Source organism: Erithacus rubecula (assembly GCF_903797595.1).
Source record: "Erithacus rubecula genome assembly, contig: SUPER_Z_unloc_7, whole genome shotgun sequence".
NCBI lineage: Eukaryota > Metazoa > Chordata > Aves > Passeriformes > Muscicapidae > Erithacus > Erithacus rubecula.
Window position 1 is genome coordinate 194,845 of NW_027635539.1, and position 25,989 is coordinate 220,833.

General features: G+C 39.5%; 1 protein-coding gene across 2 annotated transcripts; it reads left to right on the plus strand.

Annotated features, from left to right (window-relative positions):
* Positions 1 to 199: 199 nt before the first annotated feature.
* Positions 200 to 25,802, plus strand: FSD1L (fibronectin type III and SPRY domain containing 1 like). 2 transcript variants are annotated; one of them, XM_079331689.1, is made up of 14 exons: positions 200 to 327; positions 4,648 to 4,743; positions 5,618 to 5,749; positions 6,284 to 6,385; positions 8,829 to 8,851; positions 12,458 to 12,579; positions 14,128 to 14,337; positions 14,648 to 14,746; positions 16,043 to 16,169; positions 17,852 to 17,884; positions 21,003 to 21,100; positions 21,523 to 21,774; positions 22,122 to 22,210; positions 22,983 to 25,802. In XM_079331689.1, the coding sequence occupies exons 1-14, from the start codon at positions 316 to 318 to the stop codon at positions 23,100 to 23,102; spliced, it is 1,515 nt and encodes a 504-aa protein (XP_079187815.1). In that variant the 5' UTR covers positions 200 to 315; the 3' UTR covers positions 23,103 to 25,802. The 2 variants fall into 2 exon arrangements, with proteins under 2 accessions (XP_079187815.1, XP_079187816.1); XM_079331690.1 differs by lacking the exon at positions 17,852 to 17,884.
* Positions 25,803 to 25,989: the final 187 nt, after the last annotated feature.

Here is a 25,989-nt window from a genome sequence, read left to right on the forward strand (position 1 = left end):
TGGATGTACTACACATTTTATGTCACGTCCGCCCCAAAGGGAGTTTGCAGGTGTTGGTATGAACTGGGGATATTTATAGGGAGCGATGACACGCTTTCTCACGGCCAGTGCAGCACCGCCCCCGCCACCCACGGCCGGGCCGGGCCGGGGCCGGACTCGAACCCTCGGCGGCGGCGGGCGCGCAGGCGCGCGCAGGCCCGGTGCGCGCGGGGCGGGGCGGCGCGCGCGCTTATCCCGCGGGAGCCGTGGGGCTCGGAGCATCCCGCGCCTCGCATCCCGCATCCCGCGCCGCGCGGCTCTGCCGCACCCGGAGCCATGGAGGAGCGGGTGAGTCCCCGCGGGGTGACGGCTGCGGGCTGCCTCGCGACGTTTCCCTGGAGATTCCCGGAGATTCCCGGCTCTCGGCCTGGGAAGAGGGGCGGTGCGGGTGGGCAGCGGCACATGGAAGGGATGCTAGCGGAGTTCTGGGGGAACTCAAAACGTGGACACATCCACGCTTCCCTCGTGGATGTGTCTCTCTGTTTCTGGAGGCGTTCCGGTGTCACCTGCTCCGTGTGAACCTGCTCTGCCAGGGGGGTTGGACTGATACTTTCCAGCCCCGGCTATTCCGCGATTCTGGAATGAAGAGCTTCAGCGGTTCTAGAGCTCTTTCACTCTGTGTATTCCTGTCATAAGTAATTATGGTGCGTGCATAAGCCCTTCTGTTTGCCACTGATGTAATCTCGTGTTGAAGGGAGCTAATGCATAAACGGGTTTTGTTGGGGATTTTTTTTTCACAGTTTTTTTTTTTGTGTGTTTTTGTTTTTTGTTTTTGTTTTTCAATTTTACTGTTAATTTTTTTAATTTTTGGGGTTTTTTCCCCCCCCTCCCCTATGGTTGCTGCCCTATAATTTCCTCCTTCCCTCGCTTGCCATCAGACCCCTCGGGGATCTCACTGAAGAGCGGTGATGTGCCCGTTTTGGGCATTCTTGAACAGATACCCCCCTACAAAAAATTGTGACTCAGCCTCTTGGCTTCCAGTCCATCATTGTAGAGGGCCTCCTCTTTCTGTGTTCTGTGGATATTGTGCTTTCCTCAGCTTGGGAAGGGGTTTGTGTGTGTGTGGCCTGAGTAATTTGGTGCTCATAATGGCTTGAAATTTACAGATCAGTGTAATTTTCTCTTCCTAAAGCCAAGCCCCAGGACTGTAAGAGTTACTGGGAAATTACTGAGAAAATTTTCCCAGCCACAACAGAACTTGCTGTGAGTTCACAGCTGGCAGTCCAAGACTTCAGCAAACCCAGGTCCTCATCCTAAGCAAACAACATCCTAAATCACAAAACACTATAATTCTATGTAACTTATTTTACATAAAACTTATTTATGCTGATAGCCTAAGCAGCTAATATGTCTGCAAGTGTGCATTGGAAGGTGAGATGTGAAATGCCATAAAAAGTGTGCATCTGGCAGAAACTATCAGTTTGGGTCTGGCTGCCTTTGCCTGTTCTATGTGAGATTTTTTTTTTTTTTTTTTTCCTCTGGAGGAGGAGTAAATGAGGGCTGCCCCTGTTATGGGTGCTCTAGGTGGATGTTTCTGAGCAGGATCACTGGTCGTATTTGAATTCCAGAGGTTCTGAATACAGCAGTAAAATTGCACTGGATTTTGTATTTTACAGTACTTTCTCTACCAAGAGTTAATTTGGTAATGTCGCCTGTACTGTACGAAGTTCTTCAAACTCTGGCAACCTCACTGTGTTGACAAGTGCAGGAGTTTAAATTAATGGAAGCTAAGTAAACATGTCCTCCTTGAAATTTGATCTGGATATGAAGGTTATAATGTCTTGTGATTTTGTCCTAGGCCTAGGACTGCTTCAAGAACTGTTCTGCATGCAGTCAGCTCATGAGTCTTCAGTATGATCTTGAGCAGCTTTGTAACTTGCTTCTCATGTAGAACTGCCATGATTGTTTAATTTATCAAAATTTAGTTTATATGAGGTGCTTGTCTGCTTCAAGAGATGCCATGTCAGAGGTGACTATTCTGTTTTTATCCACCTGGCGAGACTACAAGCTACATGTTGTAGGACTTCCCTTTCTTTTTCCTATCCCTTTTTACTCTTCATCCTTTGCTTGTCCACACTGTTATTTTGCCAGTGGCATGTTTGTTTTTTTTCTTCTTTATCCCTTGCAAAGTGCATTAGATTAAGAGAGTAAGATTAGGACACAGAGGGAAGAGCAGCATGACACTCACTAACAGCAGCAAAATTACCTTTGTAATAAGCATTTCATAATGCTTCAGTCCATTTGAAACTGACCTTGCATAGAGGTCAGAGAGAAAGCTCAAAGAAAATTGCTTGTAATAGAATTTTATGAAATATTGCATTCATCAGTGGGCAATGGAACTTTCTTTAATGCAAAAATACCAAGAAGCTTTACTTGCCTTAGTGCTATTGAAATTCTTCTATAAGTGAATGTGGAATCTACTGCTTACATTGGTAATTTTTTCTAGAAGTCTTGGTTCTGTGAAATTACACTGACTTCCCAGAAATACTCCTTAAAGGAAGAAATGACAACATTGCAGCATGTTTTAAAATTTGGCACGTCTGGAAGAAAATCTATCTATTGCATGTTAGTGATGAGAAAATTATGTTGGAAAGTAGAATAAGATAGTGGTTCCTAAAAGCTGCCTTTTTTGTTCTGGTGGCTTGTGCATTGGTGTTTTAGAAAAACACTGTTTTAAAGGGCTTTCAAACTCATTAAAATTTCACCAAACCTGGTTAAATTTCTTAACAGAGAAATTGGTAGCTTACTTAAAAAGAGCCATACCAACCTGCATTTAGTGAGTTAAATGTAACTTTAGGTTAAAACCTTGTTTTATAGCTGGCTTCCTGTTGCTGCCGTGGACTTGGCTGTGTAAAGGCCTTTTAAAGGCCTTTCCTCACATGTAGATATTTTCCTTTAACCAGGATGTAGCTGTAAAACCAAGCAGCACTGTTCAGCACTGCACACAAGAACATTTTTCCTCCATGTGTTGCTGCTGAGTAAGCTCTAAGATCTGTGCTGAAAGAGGATTGTGAGTTTTCCGTGTTCATCCAAATTGACAGTTGTGCTTATAGGATCTAAGGCTTATCTCCAGGCTATCTGCTCTGTGAAAACAATTGCCTCTGGTCAGTGGTGAATGCATAAGTAGCAGGCTGGACAATGGCTATTCATCTGGCATTCTGATATGTACAAAATCGCCTACAAACACGCTCAGTTTTCACCAGATGAGGAGAAGGTTCAGTAATGAGGTGGTCAAGATTTTCTGTTCCTCTCTTTCTGAAAGAAGCCAAGGTGTTGTTTCTGTTGTCCCAAAATCCAGACCTGAGTCATTGCTGTCTGCCGTATTACCTCTGTATGGAACACCATCAACATCTGTAAAAAGTGGTAAAAACACTAAAATTTGCTTTTTCTACTCATGGTTTAACTTCCTGAGTATGACACTATTAAACAGGCTGGAGTACCCCTAAATACCTTGTTGCAGATTTGTTGGAAACTGCCCTGGAAGTGGTCAGAGGAAAGAGGAAGGAGCACAGCTTAGGACTAGAGGTTCTTTAAATGTGGTGTTGTGTTGAGGTTCACTGTGGGTGCTGTGAAAAGATAAAACATTTTTCTTGCTTTTTAGCAAACAAATGTGATTCAGGTAGTACATGGCTATTAAGAAATTGCTTCTGGGAGAGACTTCTGCAACATCCCATTGGTGGTCTGGCTGTTTCCAAGCTGTATTTTATTATCTCTCATTGCCTTCGTTTCCTAAATTTTATCAGGTAATAACATTAGGATGAACAATTGAAATTCTAGTCTTTACTTAAAATTCTTGAATAATACAACTTGACTTAAAATTAAGTACCAAGCATTGATGTGTTTTTGTCAAATTCTTAGAATATGGCACTAGCTGCTCAACAAAATTAGACTTGCTGGTCTTACTTAATTTGAAATAAGTTTTGGTGTATTTAATAGTTTTGCTGGCTTGTTATGTGTTTTGGAAGCTGAATCTACTGCTTTTTGAACAGCTGGGATGGATGTTGCTGAAATAGCCTTAGTTCTCTTTCTCAGCTGTCAGTAAGCTTTTCTCTTTGAGGTCACTTCTAATTGAACGTAGAAATTACTCACCCAAGATATTTTCCAACTTGTGGAATAAATTTACAAATCACTTTTACAGACTTATTCTGCATATAGAATAAACTGTCATTGTTGTTATTTCACACTAGCTTCCTTTAACATGAGCAAATCTCAGCTTTTCTTCTGTGTTTCTTTTTACCAGCTTTTAAAATATTCTTTATTAGTTCTCAGTTTGGCTGCACAAGCATCATCTTTCTCATGTGGAAAAGCTGTAGTGCCACTGAGTGGTGCAGGTAACTCATGCAGAAAAATATGTGAAACAGTGGGGTATCTTAAAGCAAGTTCTTGATTTTTCTCAAACTAACACCTGAAGATCATTAATTTGGCGGAATGCTTCCTAGAGGTCTTTCTCTGTCCTGAGAAGATGCTTTTCCTGATCCTGTCAGAACTGATTTTTTTGCAGCTGGAATGTCTGTGATGTGTTTTCATGTGTGTTGAAATGGTGATGATTTGAAAACAAATTGCAAGATGATTTTTTACAACTTCTCTCGCTTGTTTTTATAATTCTAGGAGACTCTGCAAAGGATTGTCAGTACTCTGGTGAACAAAAATGATGAAATCCACAACTTCATTGATATGCTGAACCATACAATATCAAATGTTCAGGTATTTATTTTAAGGTTCATAGGTTGTATCTGAGAGGGGGACACTTTTGTTAGTCTCAAACTGTGTAGTGTCTAAAGCATGGGCTTAAGAATCCAGTTCAAAATAGATCTTTGTGTCAGAACTAGATAGAAAAACATTTTATTTTTAAGTCTGCCTCTAGATGACAGGTGTGGTGGTCTTGCATTTTGTGTGAAGAGGTTTTGTAGAACTTTGTGTGTAAGATTTGAGAATCCCACTAGTGGGAAATAGTCTGTATTTTCTGACTTGTGCTCTGTTTGGTGGACTGAAAAATGATATTGGGAGAAAACTCTTCAGTGTTTCTCTTTTCAACAATTCCAAATTGTTGGGCTCAAGCGTAGAGTTAGGTGATGTTGTTAGAGTGTCTGCATGAGGATGAGGTTTAGGTTTCTTCAGCCTGTCAGTCAGCTAAAAGTTTCATCCCAAAGCTGAATCAGGTTGGCTGCACAAGTGGAGGTTATCCAGCAAAACTTTAAACTGCCTTCTTGAGTGCCCTTTTTAGTATAAAAGGAAATATTTTTATTTGGAACTGGGTAACTTCCTCTTCCAAACAGCTAGAAGTTCATATACAATTGTGTGAGGAAAATCAAGGCTTTTGGCATGGAACAAAATTGCCAAGTTGCTGGTTTTGTGCAAGTTTGAGTATAATGGAATTTTCACAGATTGGAGGATTCAATTCCTGATGTAGAGTCTGCTTAGAAGACTGTTCCATCATTCCTAATATTTTTCCCCTTTTTGATAAGCTGAGGAGCAGTCACAAGGTACCCAGTGGCCATGGCAAAACATGTGGGGAATTATGCTACTTTCAACTTTGCATTGTTTGCAGTGTGAACAGCATTTTAAATTCTCCTCTCAGGTAAACTCTTCTAATGCCATCAGTGAGCTAGATGAGGAGTTTGATGGTCTGTATTCTGTGCTGCATGAGATGAAGGGGAGCATGGCCAACACTATTCAGCAAGAAGAGGCTCGCAAAATTCAAGCTCTGCAGGTAAATAAATAATTCTTGAAAAAATTGCAGCTGCATAGAAGCATTTTAAAATTTCTTCTTCTCCGGTTATGTTATTCCCATTTGTTACACAGCAGTATTGATTTTCAGGATTGTCTGGTCACAGTTCAAGAGCTGGTAAAGTCACTGCCTTTTTCAAGGCTATTGCCACACTGTCATTCAGTGATGAAGTGCAGTCCTGTAAATAGAAATTGTAGTGCACATGAATATAAGTGTTTATTTCTCTGATTTCTGTAACCCTGAAATTGGGGGAAACACGGCGTGGAAATTAAATCTGGCTTTTAAGTCAGACTTCAGCTTTTCCCCCCTTGGAGTTGTGGCACGTGCCAAGTATCACTGTGCACTTGTCAAGCACAGTGAAGTTAGGGCACTGTCAGAGGCCTTGGTTAGATAAGGGGGTAAGTTGTCACAAATGCATAACAAATCCACATAGTTCCTAGGACTAGTGCCTTACAAACTGCTGTTTCAATGGGAATACATCATGTTACAGAAATGTTCTTTCTGTTTTTGCTTCAGGATCAGCTGAGCCAGTGCAGCCGTGCCCTGGAAGGCTCAGAAGAGCTGCTGGAACTTGCTGTGCAGTCACTGGACATTAAGAACCCCGTGGACCTCATAGAGGTAGAAAACATTGACTGGATGTATTTGAGGCAGATGTTGACATCTGTCTAGATTTGAAATATTCTTTGCATTACTCTCCTGGACACTGCAAACATATCAGGTGTACTTTAGAGTGAGGATAGACAGGCATTAAAAATGCAGTTATTGCCCTGCTGAAAAGCCAAATTAAATATTGTAGTCCTGAATTTTTATGTGATTTCTGATAAAACAAGTTGGCTTTTTTCTTATTTAGGGTGATGGGGAGGGAGTACAATGCCTTCTGCTAGACAACTGTCATTGTTAATCAAACTTGCATGGATGACCCCAGAAAGGGAGGGTGAAATAACATGTATCTAACTGGAAGAATATCCTTGTAAATTAAGGCAACTGTTCCATATATCCACTGAATCAGTACACTAATACTTGCTACAGTAATCCTGGTGGTAGCAGTGGGATCAGCCACAAATCCAAGGCCAAATTACTTTTTTTTTTCTCTCTCTACATTTTAATGGGAACAAGGACACAAATCAATTTAAAAGACCAAGGAGGAAGGCTCTCTTCCTGTGTCAGTTTTACCTTTTGGCTGCATGTTTGTGTGCTGTCATGTTTTCTGGGAGTCAGCTTTGATTTATTTGCCTCAAAGAGGAGCGATTCCTAAACAGTATTTTTCAGCAGCTGGAGTTGTGCTTTCTGGCTTGTAGCAAAAATTTAAGTTGGCTCTTGAACTCCGTGCGAAATGCAGCTTTTTCTTGGAAGTGGTTTTATTTCAGGTCTCTCTAATGCTTTTTTTCCAATCAAATACACCAAGGAGAGCTGTCTGAGCATTTACTGGGGGGGAACCTCTTCAGATTTGGAGTCTGAAGATTAAGATACTGAAATCCAATTCAGTGAGCTCTAATATGTAGGTTTTGATACTGGTATTACACTTGTGGATTTGGGGATGACATTTTAAGGTAATATTGCCTTGGCTATTAGACAGCTAATTCTGGTATAGTTGGTAGGAATAGCAAGTAGTCCTGAAGGGGCAGCTCCAGCCCTGACTCTTGTATATTGGCAAATTTTCTTTGGATACTCCAGTAAATCAGTTCAGGAGCAACTAGCATAATAATATTTTAAATTTTTTCCTATGTAATTTTTTTTGGTGGGTTTATTCTTGGAGTTGTTTTACCTGGAAGTCAAAACAACACGAGTGACAAATTGCAGGAAGGTACAGTGTTTAGGTAGCATGTGAACAGACACTGCTAGGTAGCTCCTCTGGGATAGGCTGATCCTTCTCTGTCAGTAGCCTGGAAACAAACTGAAGTTGATGAAGTTAAACTGAGACTGTCTTGCAGAAGATGTTGAGTCCTGGCTACCTCATATTTCACAAGGCATGGAGATTAAACCCAAGGATTTTGTTGCAAAGTATCTCTGTTTTATGTTGTGTAGGAAAATCAGTCAATCGTTCCTAGAATAACTTTGAGATAAAGCAAAGCTGCCTCTTAAGCTAAATTACTTCTAAACACTTGAGTTTTTCTCTGCTTCCCACTTCAGGGATATGTAATCAGTTTTGTAGCAGGGACAGCCTGATTTCCTATTTATTTTTTTTCGGTGTGATTTGTATTTAGTGAAAAATTGGGGAGTTATCCATTTCTGACTTCAAACTGGGAAGCTGCCTGATGATTCTTTTTTCTTTGAAAGGGAAGATAATTCAGCTGAATGAGCAGCTGGATTAAGGAGCAGTGTTGAAGCAAGACTTCAGCAGACACAAGCAAGCCCTCACTACTACAACAATAATTTTTGGCTTAGGTTTGCAGCTCCTTTTGCTGAAGGAGAGAGATTTTTGTCTTTCCACATGCCAGTTGATGTTTATCTTCTAAATGTCATCACTTTTACATCTGCTTCAGTGTTACTATTTGAGAAGAACTACTTACTGCCATTTTTGAATGCTGACACATAGAATCTTTTATTATACTTTTCCAACAATACTTCCTAACTTTCAGAGGAAACGTTAGAGTAAGTCCTATTTTTTCTTGTTTATCAGGGCATTCATCCTGTGGTGTGTATTGTTCAACAAGTGAGGCATGATTGCATGCCACTAATAAGCACTTCTTAGCTTCACAGAAAATATCATGGCTGTTAAATGTTGTTGGCTTGGTCCTGTAGGTCTTTTAAAAAGCCATAGAGAGTAACTCTGAGAAATCTGAAAATACCAAGTCACACTTAGAAAGTTGAATAATTTGGAATTGGTGTGGTGTGGTTCTGGAAATCAGTTTGGTTTTTTTCTCCACATGTTACAGTGTTGCTGTGCTATTAACATGCTTCGCAGGATAATTTATTTTGAGGAAAATGTTAAGCTCATTTTGAACTTCAAATTTGAGCAATGTAGCAGAGATTGTTCTTGGCCTTCCTGCATGTTACTTCCATTGATACTTATGTGGAAATACTAACTACTTTCTCTCTCTTCTCCTTGACATGCATCAAGGCTGCCAGACAGATCAAAGATAGGTACAGTACAAAATCTATCACTTTTGTCTTTGAATTAATTTTATTCTTAAAAATGCATTTACTGTGAAAGGGCCATAGTCAGCTTTAATAAAATTCATTGACTCTTTTCTAAATATTAGTTATCATAACTTCTGAGAGGGAACTAAAAACTTCTGTGCTGCTCATGTAGTGTTTTTACTGGCTTTTCATAGCTTTAAATAAAAAGATGTTTTTGATGCAGGGAACTGGACCTCTGCATCAGCTGCTGCTGTAATTATTATGTCTTTGAATATATATGTATACAATTAATTATTACTGTTAATAGGCTTATTATTAATACCTCATGGCTGAAATTTAATGATGTTTCAAGCTGACTCTGTCCCTTTGAGTTGAGAGAATCTTGTTGGGGTTTTTTTTTTTTTTTTCCAAGTACTTAAAGACTTTTGCTACCTACTTGTCTTGCAGAATATGAAAGTCTTGTAGTTGTTGAAATACTGCTGGTGACACCAGTGATGATGAAATTGTTATTTCTGGTAGCTTTTTTTTTTTGAACAGTTGTATAAAAAGGAAAACTTTGCTGTTTCAAAATCAATACTAAGACCATTTTTCTTCACTTGAAGAATGTTAATTCTATGTTAATGAATGTTTCAAGAATATGACATTCTGGTTAGAAAACCTTCTATGATGTGCATAATATTTTGAGCAGCAGTTCACAGGATGTTATTGCCTTTGAGCAAATAGATTGGCTTTCAGTTTACAGTTTTTTTTCAATGAATGCTCTGATTTACTAAATTCTCAGAACTTCTGTGTGAAATGGGTAATTATTAGCGTTTAAATTAATCTTTGCTTTTCCAAAGGTAAATATTTAGTATTCTTAACAGATCAGAGGGAAAGTGTCTAGTGTCAGTGATGAGACTCTTTAATACTTTTTGTCAGTAATAAGCATTCTCTTCTGGTTACTTGAAATTATCACCAAATCCTTTGTGGTTCTCTGTCCAAGGCTGGTGTCTGAGCAGAAGTTAAAAAGCTATCTGAAACCCACTTCCCTGGTGCTCTCTTGCTGCTAATCAGAGGATTATGGATTATTCTTCCTTAAGGAGGGGTTTTCTCTATCCATCTGGCCGAGCATTAATTTTCTAGGCAGCCCATTCTGAATTTCAGAATGTGAACTGTCTTGGAAAATCAATTGAATTGTCTTTCATGACATTCAGTTCAGTCTCATGATTGGAATAATCCCAAAATTGCATATATCTGTAATATTAAACTTGACATTTCCTCCTCCTTCCCCATTATCAGATTTTTTTGTTTTTCAGTGTTCTTTGATGTATCTGTGGTTAGCATGCAATCTCTTACATATTAGTGGTGTGCAGGAAGGGATGTGCATTAGATGTTCTAAACATGCCCACACATCAGTGGGTGTAAAATGGATTCAGGTCTTGGTAGTTGACTTTTGTGACATATATATTACTTTGTAGTTGAGAATCGTTTTTAAAGGAGGAGTTGGGATCTGTGTGCTATGTGAATCAATGTTACTCAAAATCTGCTGAATGGCTTGGTGTCTTAAGAGTTGGAAAATTATGTGAGAGCCTTGGTTTTTTTGTTGGTGTACAAGTACAAAAATGTCTTGAGAGTGTTCATAATAGTACTCGGCTGAGATTTCAGGGGTGGAAATGGGACCTGTGCTTCACAGAATCCCAGGAGGGGTCAGGTTGCAGGGGAGCACCCTGAGTTATTTGGACCCACCTTCCTGCTGCAGCAGGGTCATTCCAGAGCACGTGGCACAGGATTGTGTCCAGGTTCTGGAATATCTCCAGTGAGATTAACTCCTCAGCCTCTCTGGGCAGTCTGTTCAGGGCTTGGTCACTGCACAGGGAAGTTCTGCCTCATGCTCTGGTGGAACTTCCTGGTCTCAGTCTCTGCTGTTGCTGTGGTGCCATTGCTGGGTCCTGGAGCAGAGCCTGGGCCCTGCTCTGACCCTCCCTGCACACAGGGACAGACAAGGATGAGGATCCCTCCCAGGATCTCCTCTCCAGGCTGAACAGCCCCAACTCCCTCAGCCTTTCCTCATGTGGGAGATGCCCCAGGACCTTCCTGACCTCCACAGCCTTTGCTGGACCCACTGCAGGAGCTCTGTGTCCCTCCTGCCCTGAGGAGCCCAGAGCTGGATACAGCACTCCAGAGGTGCCTTCCAGGGCTGGGCAGAGGGGCAGGATCCTTCCCTGACCTCCCAGCACTGCCTTTCCAAGTGCACTCCAGGATCCCATTTGTCACTGTCTCTGAGGTCTCCTGAGCCTGAGATCCTCACAGCAGGAGGTATAGGTGGTTTGAAGTTCAGGTTTTCCCAGTTGGTCACCGAAGAAAATTCAGGAGGCTGTTTTTTGAGGTCTTGGTTGGTCAAGGTTGTTTATTGTTTCTGGTCTAAGAAATTCTTTCTCTAGCTAACAGCAGTCTGTTCAGCATGGAGATCCATGGCATACTGCCTGCCCCTGGGGCAGGACTTACCTTTTATACTATAAATTACATACTTAATGTTTACAATTACTTTCCAATACATGACACCTTCTTTACACTGTCCAGTTTTCCCTTGCACCAATCCAGTAATGCCAGCCTGGCATTTAGCATGGATGGCATGAAAAAGAAGAAAGAAAAGACATACCATGCACAAAATCCTCCATATTAGCTTCAAACCCCTAACATAAACATTTCAAAAAATTCACTTTTCTATCTTCTAACAATCTAATTTATACTCTACTTATTTTTTGTGACTTGTAATTCTTCCTGCAATGATGGTAATTTTTCCCAGGAGCTTAAATCCAGTCCCCAGGAGTCCTGGGCACCATGCCAGGGCCTCTGAGACCCCTGCCAGAGGGGTCTAGAGGCATCCAGGGAAGCCAGGGAATACCCTGGACTCCCACACCCATTGGCCTTCTTGTTCCCAGGAAACTTTGTTGGCTCAGGGACAGCTGTTTGTCCCCCAGGACCTCCAAGTCCTTCTGTGCAGAGCTGTTTGCCTGCAGATCATCCTCACCTGTGCTGGTGCCTGTGGTTATTCCTGCCCAGGTGCAGAACTCTGCATTTGCCTTTGTTGAGTTAGCATTCCTTAGTGTTTAGTATATCTTATAGTAATGGTCTGGTGCTTGAATCTTCTAATCTGTCGCTTGAAAAAACTTTTCATCCCCTGATAAGGTAATAGATATAAAATCAGCCTAGTCAGCTTGTTAATTGCTGTTTAGAAATCCCTCAACCCGATCCTGAGTCTGCACTACTTCAGGCTTTTCATGTTGCTGAATTTATGTCAAATGATGGAAATTTTGTTTTATTTCTTAACCAGGTTTTTTGTTGCTAATAAAACATCTTAAACTCATCTTTAGTCACCTCATTAGTATTTACTTGCTTTGTAGTACGGAATGGCTGGTAGCTCACACCATTATTCTGAGACAGTCACATTAGCAGGACTTTCTATTTTGAGTCTATTTTAACAGTTATGTGTTAGAAAAATGTTCTAATCTTTGTAGCTTCAGTAGTGTGACGTCAGTGATGCAGATTGTCTGACTGCTGTTTTGGAAAATGGAATATAGGACTTGACCATGTGAAATACATTTGCTAATGCTGCTTTCTTGGCTTTAGTGTCACGGTGGCTTCAGCATTCCGCCTCTCTCTGAAACCAAAAGTCAGTGACAGTATGACTCATATGATGGTGGACTTCGCCCTGGAAAAGCGTATGCTCCAAGCTGTGAAGTTTTTGCCAGGTAAAAACTGTATCCAAAAAGTTTAGACTGTTCTTATGTGAACGGCTTGCTAGATTTAAACCAACCAAACTAAAGAAAATTGCACCTCGTGCACCCTAATAAGCAAGTTTTTCAGAGTACCTAAACTCATTGGATGTTAAATTTAATGCTTTGGGGATAAGAGTTTTCTAGTTTTATTGTGTTAATTTCAAGACAGCATTTTGGAAAGCGGTATTGATCTCAGAAGTGAGAGTGAGTCTTCTGGAGCATGGTTTTTCATGAGCTGTCAGTTCCTCTGTACTCTGTGAATTTACATGAGGTTTCTTAGGACTGTCCATGCCAGCTTGATCCTGAGTGACACCCCAAAGTCCTCCTCATGTGCAGGAGTGTTATGTGTGGAAATCTAAACTTACAAGAGTGGTGAAATGGTCTGAAATAGAGGAGAGGGACAGTCTACATGTACAGTGATACTACCGTATTACAAAATGTGTATTAATCCATCTATTCCTGTTTGACAGTAAACTAGGGTGCATTAGACCAGTGTGTATCTTTCATGCCTTTTTAATGCTATTGCTGTCCTATTTAAAACACTTTGCCCTTGGCTGTTACTGAGAATATATTGACAAGAACGCTGCTGGCAGGGATGTTAAGTTGTTTCATCTCTAGGTCAGGAATCCAAATCTGTTAAGGACTTGGCAGCATCAGTTTTCATTTCTGCCCTGTGTGTTGCAGATACAGTATGTGGTAGCAGGTGTATTAAATGACCACTGTTATTCCTAGTGGTCAGCTGGCAGTGTCCTGACAGAAATTCATCTTCTAGTCTTAGACTCCGGATTTCAATCACTGCCCTGCATTTCACAGTGCTCCCGTTTAACAGCAATAGGAGTGTAAAGATCTAGCAGCTAGTGTGAACAAAATTTTGCATGTGGATAGAAGTATTATTTAGTATGAACCTTCTTATACATTTTTCCTTGTCAAATATATAGGAATTTAAATTTGGCTTCTACTTTGTAAACAGGAAAATTGACTGTCTGGGTATCAGTCTTACCTTTTATACTGTAGTGCCATACTTTCAAATTACTCAGACACCAAAAACTCAAACTGAAAACAATAAAAATTCTTTTGAATTTCCTTGCAGTACAAGTCTTCCTTGCATGTTCTTTAGACTCTACAAATAGTATGTAAATGCCAACTTCTTCAGATTTTTTTCCCACAGATTGTAGTGCTGTTTGATCTCATGGAAGTAGAATTCTGTTGCCTATAAACAAAGCTTCAGTTTTTAGTGGACCTTAGGAACTGTTCCCCTTCCTTTCAAGATAAAGGGGTGAAAATAAAACTGAGTAACTGAAGAGAAGCCAGTGGAAAATATTGGTGTGTCTGTAGTGATGGAAATAAAAGTGATGATGAGGGGTGCAGCTGAACTTACCTTCCACAGACATAGGAACACAAGTTTGCTTCTGCATGTTCTTCCTGTGTGGTGTTTATTCCAAATGTAGGTTCATAATTGTAAATCCATTCTACTCTAGTCTTCTCTTCTTCAAACTGTCTTGTGTGTTTGTCTTTGTGCAGTCCCTAAAGCTCCAGAGATAGATGTAGCAGCATGTCTGATTGCTGACAACTGCATAACAATATCATGGAGAATGCCTGAGGAGGACAGCAGAATTGATCATTTTGTGCTGGAGTATAGGAAAACCAACTTTGATGGGCTCCCTCGAATGAAAGGGGAACAGCACTGGGAGGTGGTTGACTACATTAAAGCTACTCAGTACACGTTATCAGGTAAAGGTTCAAACCCAAGAATATTGATATTACTCTCTATGCTGGGAAGTTTTGCAAAGTGATCATTTTTCAGCATGCAATGAAACTGCCATTTTATTGCATCAGTCTTGGGTGTTTTGTACAATAGCAGTTCTTTTATTTTGATGTTGAGGTTTTATCAAAAATTGTGTGTTAAATAACTTTCATACTGGTATTCAAGCATGGGTTTTTTGCAGATTGAGATAAAAGAAAGACATAGGGATACATCTTAGTCCTGTAGGAGTTGTCAGTAATCAACACAATTTCAAATTTGTAAACATTCTCTTTGTAGGTCTGAAATTTGATACAAAATACATGAACCTTAGAGTACAAGCTTGCAACAAAGCTGTGGCAGGTGAATATTCTGACCCTGTGACTCTGGAAACCAAAGGTAAAATTTGAAAATCTTCTCTGTGGTGAAAATCCTGCATTTAAGCTTCCCTACCTTCATACCTGTTAAGTTCAGTCTGCTTCTGTATGAGCCCTGCTGAAACACTTCCTAAGTGGAAAGGAAAACAATTGTAAAGGATTAAGAAGCTCATTGGCACAAAACTGCCCTTTTGGCATTCAGACCCTTAAAAAAATGGGGCAGTTAATGTCACTTTCTCCAAAAGCTTGGCATTGGTTGCCTTGAACTGTGGAGTGACAGTCGCATGTGCTGCTGCATGATGCCAACATACAGCAAGAAGGTGGATGAATGTTGTGGATGACTCTTCAGGAATCTAAACAGTTGGTGTGATTGTCCTGTTATTAGTGGCAGACACAGCATTCTGTTACTAGAAGGTGCTGGAAAGGTTTTTCTTCACTTTGTAGCTGTAGTTTCTAATCACTGTCAATATTTTAAAAGCTGGCAGCTTCAAATTGTTAAAGGTGTCTAGTTATGATTTTAGAAAGTTGATCTGAGAATTACTAGAGTGGCTTTCTAACATAATTTTGTAAATATACTGAAAGAGAAGCTTCTTGGAAGGGATGTTTTGTAACAGAACACAAATCTTAGCTATTAAGGTGAGAGAGTGATCCTGAGGTTTGATTTACATCCAGGTCTGGTGTAAAGGGCAAAGTGACTAGTATTAATTGCATAAATTTATATAAGTTCTATTACTTTTGAATATTTTTTTATAAGAATAAAGCTATATGCAATTTTAATGAGCTGACAGGCATTCTGATAACCTTCCTGTAATCATTTCAATACTTTAAAGCAACAGTTATTGTCAGAGATGTATCTGTTTAGTAGTTACATAATTCACTACTCCAGTACTGGAAGAGTAATTCTAGTTTTGGTTATATGGATGTTACCATGCTTCCCATATTATTTTCATTGTTATTGTGAACACTTAGTTAATGTTCTTTAATAATCAACCCAGAGAAAATCAGTCTCCTCATCCATGTGCTTAACCTGACTGTTGTTACACGTGTGCATTTTTGAGTTCTAAGCTCTTAAAAATCTTAAGAATACATTCTTTCAGACTCAGACGGTAATATCTGATAGTATTAGGACATTTATAGAACAGTCTGTGAATATATTTAGGAAATTCAGCCTGTTGTACTAGTATTTTTGATTCCAAGTGTCAGATTGAAAAGCTGGTGCTTCCATTATGCTCAATAAAACTGTAACAATTTTACTACTACTTTTCTGTGCATCATAACCATTACACCATTACAGTGTTTTCTATTTTGTCTTGACCAGCATTTGTGTTCAGTTTGGACAGTACTTCATCTCACTTGAACTTGAAAGTTGAAGACACTTACGTTGAATGGGATCCTACTGGAGGCAAAGGCCAAGAAAAAATAAAAGGGAAGGAAAACAAAAACAGGTAAGAACTGTGTTTTGTAAGTGTCTGGTGTATCTCCTCTGGCAATTAAAGCAAGGGGGCAGGGGAGAATTAAAGCACCTGGGGACAGTGGGACATGAAAGGAATTTTCATTCAGAAATGTTTCTCTGGAAAAAGGTTTTGGGTTTTTTTTAATATTTTGTTTCCTCTGTCACACTGATACAGAAGCTAGAATTGTGTTGTAGTTGTTAAATAATATTTATTTATTTTTAAAATGTATTTTTTAGGGTGTCATTCAGTGTACTGAGCTAAACTGTAGGTATGGTGCACTGACCTTGGCTACACAGTAGGTGCCCACCCACTTGCTCCATGGTTTCTCCTTCTTCTAGTACCAAAACCTTGCCATGTAAGGTCAGGACTGTAGATAAGGTAAATGTGAACAGGCAGTTTATGTAATTCTGTGTTTACTAGTCTTGCAGGTCAGTTCTGGTGAATAGACAGCATTTCTATTATACAAGCATTTATATTATAAAAGTAAGGAAAGAGCTGACTGCATTAACCCTTTGAGAAACAAAAGGTTAAATAAAATTGTTGCTACATATAGCTGGTGTCTGAATTTATCTCAAACCCTCATTTGGAGGGAAAAAGGTACCAATAAAATAAAACAGACAGCGAAAGGTAATGGATAATGAAACGTAACTATTGTGGATGTGGCAGCTCTAAACATATTGCTTTCACCCAGAAAAAGCCCCTAACTTCAGCAGAGTTCTTGGTAGATTGTTAGGTATCTGCTATTCTGAGTCACTGGATAAATACAATTGAAAAAATGTTTATGTACTCTGAACCTTGAATATATCCAAGGATGAAGAATGTGTTAACTTGCTAGCCCTCTGTCCAGGCCACTGTTATGGGAGAGGAGAAATATCCTGGTACCTGACTGCAATTCCCTGTGGTGCAGTGACTCCAGATGCTTCTCAGCCATCAGTGTGACCCCTATGAGGACAGCCTGGCTTGGTCTTCTCTGCTCCCCTTCCTGTTACCTCATTAAAGACAGCACTTGGTTCTTCCTCAGGCTGAGCAAACTGAATTGTCTTTCTGTGCCCCAGATCCTTAACTGTAGTGAGGCTCTCCACAGACTTGCTCTGGTATGTCAGGGTGTAAAACTGAGGGGCCCAGAGCTGGACACAGGAGGGCTTCAGGGTCAGTCTGACAGCTGTCAAAAGGAGAACAGTCACTTGCCTTGGGCTCCTGGTCACTGTGCTGGGGCTAAAGGCTGTGTGTGGCTGTCCACCTCTGCCGTGAGGGCACAGGGGCAGTGGTGTTGTCAGCTTCTGCTTCTCAAACTCTCAGTGGCTTTTCTGCAGAGGTGTTCTTCCCTTGGGTGTCCCTCAGCCTGTCCTGCTGTGTGGATTTCCCTCACCTGGAGGGCTGTGAGCCTGGTGTTTGCTGGCTCTGTACAGAACCCTTGGCCTTGCTCCCAGTGTACCTCACCTCTTGTGTTTTGGGGATACCCTGTGGGAATGAGTCCACACAACTGGTTACTCCCTCAGCCATGGTTTATTGGCTTTCCATATTCACAGTTTGAGATAAGTTATGAACAAATGCATTCTCCACAGGTATATATTACCAGAAGCATGATAGAATAACTTCTATTGGCATTTTAAAAATTAGAATAATTTACTGTAGTAATATAACAGTTCTTTAATGACTATTTCTGTCGACAGTGGCCAGCATCTTCTGCTGAAGAGCAATAGAAGGTGATAATATACCTCTTATTCCTAGGATCTAGCACCTAGTTTTGTTGGGAATCTGTGCTACTTTCCTTTGCTTGGTGTCATGAGAAACAAATCTAATAGCCTTTATCAGTGACGGTGCACATGTGCATTTAGAAGCTATTTTGCAGTTTAATTTGGATTCATAGAGATTTTATATATATATTCTCCAGTGACTGGAAGAGAGCCTTTCTGGAAGGATTCATTGTAACGTGTATTATACCTGATTTGCAGTGGTTGGAAGGGCATCATGTATTTTAATATTGATCCACAGATCCCTGTTATTTACTGACATACTGATACTTTCTTAAACCTTTGGCACATTCTTTACAAATATGGTGAAGATCTCCTTTCTGAAAACTTTAAAATAATTTTTTTCTTCTTATTTTTGAATCTCAAAAACCTCTTTGCTTCTGAACTTGTGTTCTAGCTATTACTAGACATCAGAGAGTAAGAAGTAAGTGGTTTTTACATGTTTGAAGAGGATTAAGCATATGTTAAAAGCTTCATGGCCATTCCAATTGCAGAAGCAATTGTTTGAATGAGAAATCCTTTTTTTTTCCCTATGTAAAGGTAGGTAAAATACTCTCCTATTCTTTGTGCAGTTGTAGTTTTTTAGTGTCACATTTTTTCAGTGTTTTTCTAGTGAAACACCTTTTTAAGAAATTACTTTTCCCAATTTTTGATCTCTTGCTCCATTTTGCTCATCTAGAAATCATGGGACGAAAAGAAATACCCAGGATCCTAATTTTTTCAGGTTTTACTTCGCTGTATTCATCTATCAGGTGGACCTATCTCTAATTCAAAATAAGAAAAGCTTATGCAAAAAGCAGAATAAGCTCTTGAAGCCATTCAGTTTTAATTGGTCTACTACACAAATTACAGCAATTTGTGCCAAAATAATTTTTTAAAATGTCTTGGAGATGCTCCTACTTGCTCAGCTCAGGGAGTTTTATACCTTGGTCTCTCTTTGTAGCTGTCAGTAGAGAACTTCCCTAGTTCTTGGCTCTGCTTTGGTAGAAGATAGTCACATGTTCTACTTGGTATCTCAGACTGACCTTTCCCAGCAGACAATTTAGATGAGTTTTGTTAATGTAGGAGGTTTTTGTTCCCACCTAAAAACATCTGTGAGATCTCTATGTTAGAGGGGAAGTTTGGAGGTGGGGGAAAAAAATGAAGTATAGTTGCTTTAAACCAAAAACTTTGTAGTTTTAAGAGTTAGAAATACATGGTGGCAAGAAAAATCTTAATTATTTTTCATTTATTAGATCAGAAAAAAGCCTCTCAATTTTTGATCTCCTTCCCTGGCCTTTCTTCTCCAGAAGAGAATACATCCTGTGTGGAGTATATTCTGAAATGGATGAGGAAATGAGGACTGATTGCAGTGCTGTAGGCAACAATCCTAAACCATGAGACAAGAATATCTGGCCACTGAATATTGGAAGAAGTGTGTCAGTTACTGGCTAATAAGGACTGTGTTCTAATGGAAAACGGGCGCAAAACTTGCTGCCTTCCATTGAAAGGGAGATGTAAACACTGTGGAGGAGAGAAAGCCTGAGCGACTGTTTTTTTGAAGCTTTTATGTCAAATAATCAGTAGTATTTTCTGAACTGATAAAGGCTATTAAATTTTGAGAGGACAAAGCACATGCAGTGGCCATTTACAGACTTGAACAAAGTAAATGATACCAAAAAGCTTTTAATGCTTTCTTAACCTTGAGAAAATTCTAGCAAAGTGCTGCTTTTCTTACTGTGATTCTCTAAATGGCCACATTGCTACATTGCTTTCTGCATAGCCCATCTGTCCTGGGTCTAATAGAAAATTTTCAGCAGCATTTGTTGAGAATGTGAGTGGATGATGTCTGCACATGAAGCAGGATGGAATCTGCAGAGTGCCTCCCTCTGAAATGATGCTTTAATTTTTGGCTTTGCTCTTTTTTTTTTTTTTTTTTTCCATGCTATCACTTGCTAACTTTTTCCTTTGGTAAGTAAACTGCAGCATCCCCCACACTTACAAAATTCAAAAGCACTTGATGTGGTACCCCTGCACAGTATACACTTATCCCCTTCATGTATCTCTTGTGAGCAATTTGGAAGCATTGTTGTCTTCTGTTGCATGGTAAATAGTGATGCTCAAGGAAACAGCTTGTTCATCAGTAATTTTTTTTGTAGATTCTATAAATGGAATAAAACAAACTTGGTCATTAACTACATTTTAGTATATTTACATCTGGCAGCTTAGTATCACTTAGCTTTTGATTGCCATGTGACTTTATTTTTGTGCTGGTATTAGGAAAAAGGGACATGTCCTAACCCTTTTTGGAAAGGTTTTTGAGACTAATGAATTAATTGGAAAGAAAACAAACCGAACTTCACTGTATTAATGAACATAAAAATAGCTTTACTAAATAGTAGCTGAAGGAGAAGTTGGATAGAAAACTCTTCTGTAGGTGGAATTTCTTCCAAAGCTAATGTACCATAGACTCCAGAAGATGAGAAATTGAAAATGATTTCTCAAGTGTATTTCAGAGACTTGACTTTGTACTTTTTTTTTTATTTTTTGTCAATGAAATTAAACTGTAAACTGTACAGCTGTTTCTAAGAAGTTAGAATTCTTTGCTACTGCTTCCCTTTAAAGTACTATTCAGATGTGATTCTGTGTCTGAGGAATGTTGCAAGTAGCCTGTATTCGGTTCAATGGTTAAATTATTGATAGTTATCTCTGAGAGCCTAACTGAGGTTAAAAAAATGTTTGAAAACTCATTAGGCTAAAATTATTCTTTTATACAACTGATTGCTCATTAGAATATTCTATATTCTCCATCCTGAAGTGTTTCATTCAAACCACGTGCCACACATCTGCTTTTCCCCCCTCTCTGTTTCTGTTCTCAGCTGCCTCTGAATTTTTTTTTTTACAACATTCTGTATGTTTTCTTCTGTCACTTCTTCCCTCTCAGCCATTGTGCATGCATGCTGTTAGAGGCATCAACTAATGTGTCTCAGGAATGTTTGTGTGTGTCTCTTGCACCTGATGGACTCGGGGACACCCGAGTGTGCATTTCTGTGGCCGTATCCAGGTTTTGAGCGGTTGATCTCTCCTTTAGAAGCAACGTGGCATCTCCGAAGAGATCCACTAGCAGCCCAAGAGCCTCGGCGAGGGGTGGCCGGGATCGCTTTGCTGGTGAATCTTACACAGTGCTGGGTGAGCTGAACTTGTTTGCTCTGTTAGGGAAGGGCAGATAAGGTAAGAATTGGAGGGAAAGTTTGTGATTGTTCAAGGCTGTGTACTCAACATAGTCCTGCCTGGATCAGTTTGCCCATATAACACACAATTTTGTGTCTTCAACTCTGCTTTGTGTCACAAAGCTCTTAGTGACTGACATGCACTGCTTTTAAACATAAACTGGTGTTAAATGTATCTTATAATGTAAATACAGTCTCATTATTTTGCTTTATGTTTATATCCTACTGTACAATTTTCTTATTCCTTATAGTGCAGATTTCTTTGCCCTAAAATAAAACAGAGGAAACATCACTGATGCCTGTTAATAAGGCAGCACTGTAAGGTACGCTCAGTTGAAATTAACTGCTCTCAGTTTTAATTAAATGTATTTCTGTTGGTAGGAGACACTGCTGTTGAAAGTGGACAGCATTACTGGGAAGTGAGAGCCCAGAAGGACTGCAAATCCTACAGCGTGGGAGTAACGTACAGAAACCCAGGGAAGTTTGACCAGCTGGGAAAGACTAATTCCAGCTGGTGCATCCATGTAAACAACTGGCTGCAAACCACATTCTCAGCAAAGCATAACAATAAAGCAAAGACTCTAGATATACCTGTCCCAGACAGAATAGGAATATACTGCGACTTTGATGGAGGTAAATTACACCTTCGGAGATTTAGTAAAAAGAGTTAATTCCTATTTGTGTTGAGCTGGAGCAGTTCAAGGTTGAAGAAGTGAATTACTTCCAGACTGATCCAGTCTTAGATGACAGCACAGACCCTAAGTGCTTGTCATGTTAAATGACCTGAGTTCATCTGTGTGACAGAGGTACTGAAATTCAGTGAAAATAGTGTATTTTCACTCTCGTGGACTGCATTTAGTGTGTCCTGGAAAAGAATCAATTTTTTTGTACAAGTTAGACAGCCAGCAGCATCTTAGCGCAAACTATGCTTAAGCTGAATTTCAACTTGTTCTCTCTCTCTCTCTGCCTCTTTCTCTTAGGTCAGCTTTCATTTTATAATGCAAGCTCAAAGGCGTTGTTACACACCTTCAGAACAAAGTTTACCCAGCCATTGCTACCAGGTTTCATGGTCAGTATTGATAAAATTTTGCAGTTTCTAGCACTGAATTCAGTTTTAATTCTTTCTTTAAAGAAGGAAACTGCAAGCACTTGGTTTGGCTGACTAGTCATTTTCTAAAGTGTTTAACTCCCTAGCAAAACAAAGGCTGACTCTTGTAAATTCAGTTCCCAAGTCATCTGGGGAAATAGTTGTTTGCCAAAATTCAGGCTATCCTTCTGCACCTCACACAGCCAGCCCCTCACAGAGTGGTAACAGCCTTACTGACTGAATAGGACAAGTGAAAATGACAAACTATTTAACCACAGCTCTCAAACTTACTTATAAACATGAAAATACAGCATTCTTTCATGTGTAGAATAGAAGTTACTGGTATCTGTGCCCCTGAAGCTTCTCAAATATTTTTTGTTGTAATATGTTTATGCTGACATAATTTTAGCATGACATGGCAAAAATAAGCAGTGCTTTCAGGCAGTGGAGCATAGTGATAGAGTTGCTTTTCATTGTCACTCTACTTGCTGCTGGCACATTGACCTTCAAAGAATTTTTCTAGTTAGGAGCAAGTGTTTTGACTACTAGGACTTAGTTATAAACTTAGTTATGAAGCATAGTATGTGAAGCAACTTAGACTTTATGGACTTAAAAATTAGCATATCTGTGATTAGAACATTTTACAGAGTGCTGTGGCAGAAGACATGCAGCTGTATTTGTGCTACTTAACTGTGGGGTGGCAAGAGAGAGATTAGGTTCATAATGCAGATTTTTTTTTTCTTTTCCTCCCCAGATCTGGTGTGGTGGGCTCACAGTGAGTACTGGATTGCAGGTGCCAAGTGCTGTGAAAACTCTTCAGAAGAGTGAAAATGGATTGGGTGGTTCAACAAGCAGCCTAAATAATGTTGCCTAGTAATGTCTGTTCAACACTTCTATGGCTGAATGTTTTTGTTTTTCTGTATAGCTACTACTCACAGAAGCTTGTGAGCATTGGATTTTACTGGGTTTGCTACCTTCTGCTGTTTAGGGCCTGGGTACTGATAGTGTGAAGGGCTGGGGCTAAAATGTTAAGAACCAGTCTGGGAATCCAGAAAAATGTCAGAAAGCTGAACTGTTGCCTATTTAAGAAAAAAAAAAAATCACGAGCTGTAACTATGTACTTTTCTAATACTGTACTCAAGCATTTTGTTACAGAGTTGAATATTAGTTTTGTTACAAATACTATTCTTCTATGAAGAATATAGCAAATACCGTTTTTAGCTCTCCTAATGCAAATTACTTAACTATGTATTTAATTATTACTAAGCTTCCCATTAGAAGTTGTGATTTCTGAGATGCATTTTGAAAACAGACTGATTTGCTGGCCTAGCCTGGCAAAGTACCATAGCACCATGTTTTCAGAAGGATATTATAAGAATGTGTAGGCTTGGTATGAAGAAACAGTAAGAGCAGGCTGTGATTATTTCCCCCAGTGGTAAAAAATCTTACTTTTCATGCGTAACTTCTTTTTGAAACTGTGTATATTGATACTGGCTCCCATTTGTCACCTTTACATTAATTGCATTATAGTTATATTAGAAAATTATGTCTAAATGTTCCATTATCTTGACTCCTATTTGCAAGCCTGGTAAAATGATAGTCAAATGCTTCATAGTAATGGGAGAGCTAAAAAAAGAAAAAAAGTCATGTTATATTCTTTGTGGAAAATCCCAACTTGTCAGTGGGAATTACTAGGTTATTATAGGCTTTTTAAATCTGCTTTCTTCTCTCTAATCAAGCCAAGGAGCCTATAAATAGTTTTCAGGTACATTCTTGAATGAGGTTTTTTCTAACTGAAGATTTTCTGCTATCACCTGAAAATTGTTATAAATTTGTGGTCCATAATAATTTGGCTCATTTGCTGCTGGGCCAGTATAATTTTTTTTCCTTTTGTGTATCTTTTAGCCCATAAAACTATGAACATCTAATCATGTTAAACCTCAGTATTTCCAATGGCTCCTTTCTGTCCATCACAATTTCTCAAGAGAAGGAGAAATTCCTTGAGGCACATTCTAATAAACTGGCTTTGATATTCAGTAAGAAGTTAAAATTAACAAGGAAATGTAATTACCTGTTCTGGAAAGTGTTATTTTTCTTGAGGAATCATGAAGTTGACAGGTTGGCTGAGCCCTAAATATTTATTTTGTATCTGGAACTCGAGCATCTCTTAGTTGTTTGCATTGTGAACTTGTAATCTCTTTTCACAGAGGAAAGTACAAAACAGTTCCCAGTTTAAATGTACCTTCTTCCTGTTCTGTTGCTTGGGCTTTGGGACAAAGATACTCAGAAGTGATGTGGTTCTTGGTCAACAGTGTCTGAATCTGTTTCACACATTATCTGCAGATGCTACTATTATGCAAATACTCTGTGTATAATCTTTTCTCTTTCAATTTTACTGCAATGGACACCTGATTAGGAGTTCTTGGGGATAAATTGCTGCAAACTCACTTCTGCAGCCAATTCTAGTCCAGGGCTCTGGTGTGCAGATTCCAGGACAGACTGGCACCTCCTTGTCACCACACATCCACTTGTCTTGGTCTTGGGTGTTCAGCTGCAGTTCCTCTTCAAATTTCCCTTTGTGGAAAGAAAAAGGATGTTTACAACCCGCTAATGTATAGTGAGAACCATGAGTATTTCCAGCCCTCTACAAGAACATTTAAATTATGGATTTTTGTTTAGCTTTTTCCTCCCTTTTAGCCGGTTGTAGTGTAACTTGCAAGGTGAATTTGAGATGCACTGGTGTAAAAATGTAATTTTTCTTTTAACAGTTAGTTAGAGGAAAGCTTGGGAGTGTTTCATACTGTGACTTGTGACTTGCAAGTTTTAGTTTAACTGATGTCCTAGGTGTACCTTAACATGTGACTTTTTACCTTTAAAACGATGGATTTGTTATAGGTTGCACAGATGTCAAATTTTTGCTGCTAACATCTAGTCCAGTTGTTTTTAGTAAATGGGGATATGAAGAATTGCCTTAAGCACTTTAGATTTCTTTTTTAGACTGTTTTTTTTCTGAACTAGTGTCTCTCCAGCACCTATTATCATAGGAAGATGAGCGACACCACACTGCTTCCAGTGATGATTTTTGTTGCAGTTGATGCAGAGTTTGTGCCTGCAGCTGTACAAGGATGTCTGGAGCCCATGGAGTTACTATTCCCTTTGTGAATCCACTTACAGGGATTAGGAGGGGGCTGGCTCTTTGGCAGTGGATTAGATTTTTTGAAGGTCTGTAATTCAATCCAGGAGCTTTATTTATTGTTAGTTATTCTGAAGCTGATACTGCATTGTGGCTAAACAGGGATTTTCTGCTCTATCAAAAGGAGATGCCTAATTTTTTTTCTTTTTTCTTTTAAGTACTGACTGCTGGTATTGTGAAGTTAGTGTTAACTCCAAAAACCCACCTTTGAGGAGCTAAATGTTTTCCTTGAGGTATTAATAAATCAAATGAGTGTAGCTGTCATTGTTCTGTGGAAAACTAAGGAGAACTGTGTTAACCACAGCTAGGCCTGTCAGTGTCAGAGAGGATAATAAAAAAAACCAAAAAAAAACAACTAACAAAAAAACCATCCAGGGGATATAAATGCTTCTGCAAATACCAGACAGGCAGGGCAGAGGTAGCAGGTTCATTTTTTAGAAATGCAGGAAAAGCAGAGGCTAGTGTACAAATCATGTTTCCACCACCCCGTTTCAGATGGAGACCGGGGAAACAACCTGGGAGCGTGTTGGGGTTGTCTGTTTTTTTTTGAGAACTGCGGGGCTGCTAG

What these genes read in the sequence shown, in the direction of transcription:
- FSD1L (XM_079331689.1), top strand. An exon ending in ATACAATATCAAATGTTCAG is followed by an intron (nt 4,744 to 5,617) that starts GTATTTATTTTA and finishes TTCTCCTCTCAG; the next exon opens with GTAAACTCTTCTAATGCCAT. An exon ending in ACCCCGTGGACCTCATAGAG is followed by an intron (nt 6,386 to 8,828) that starts GTAGAAAACATT and finishes ACATGCATCAAG; the next exon opens with GCTGCCAGACAGATCAAAGA.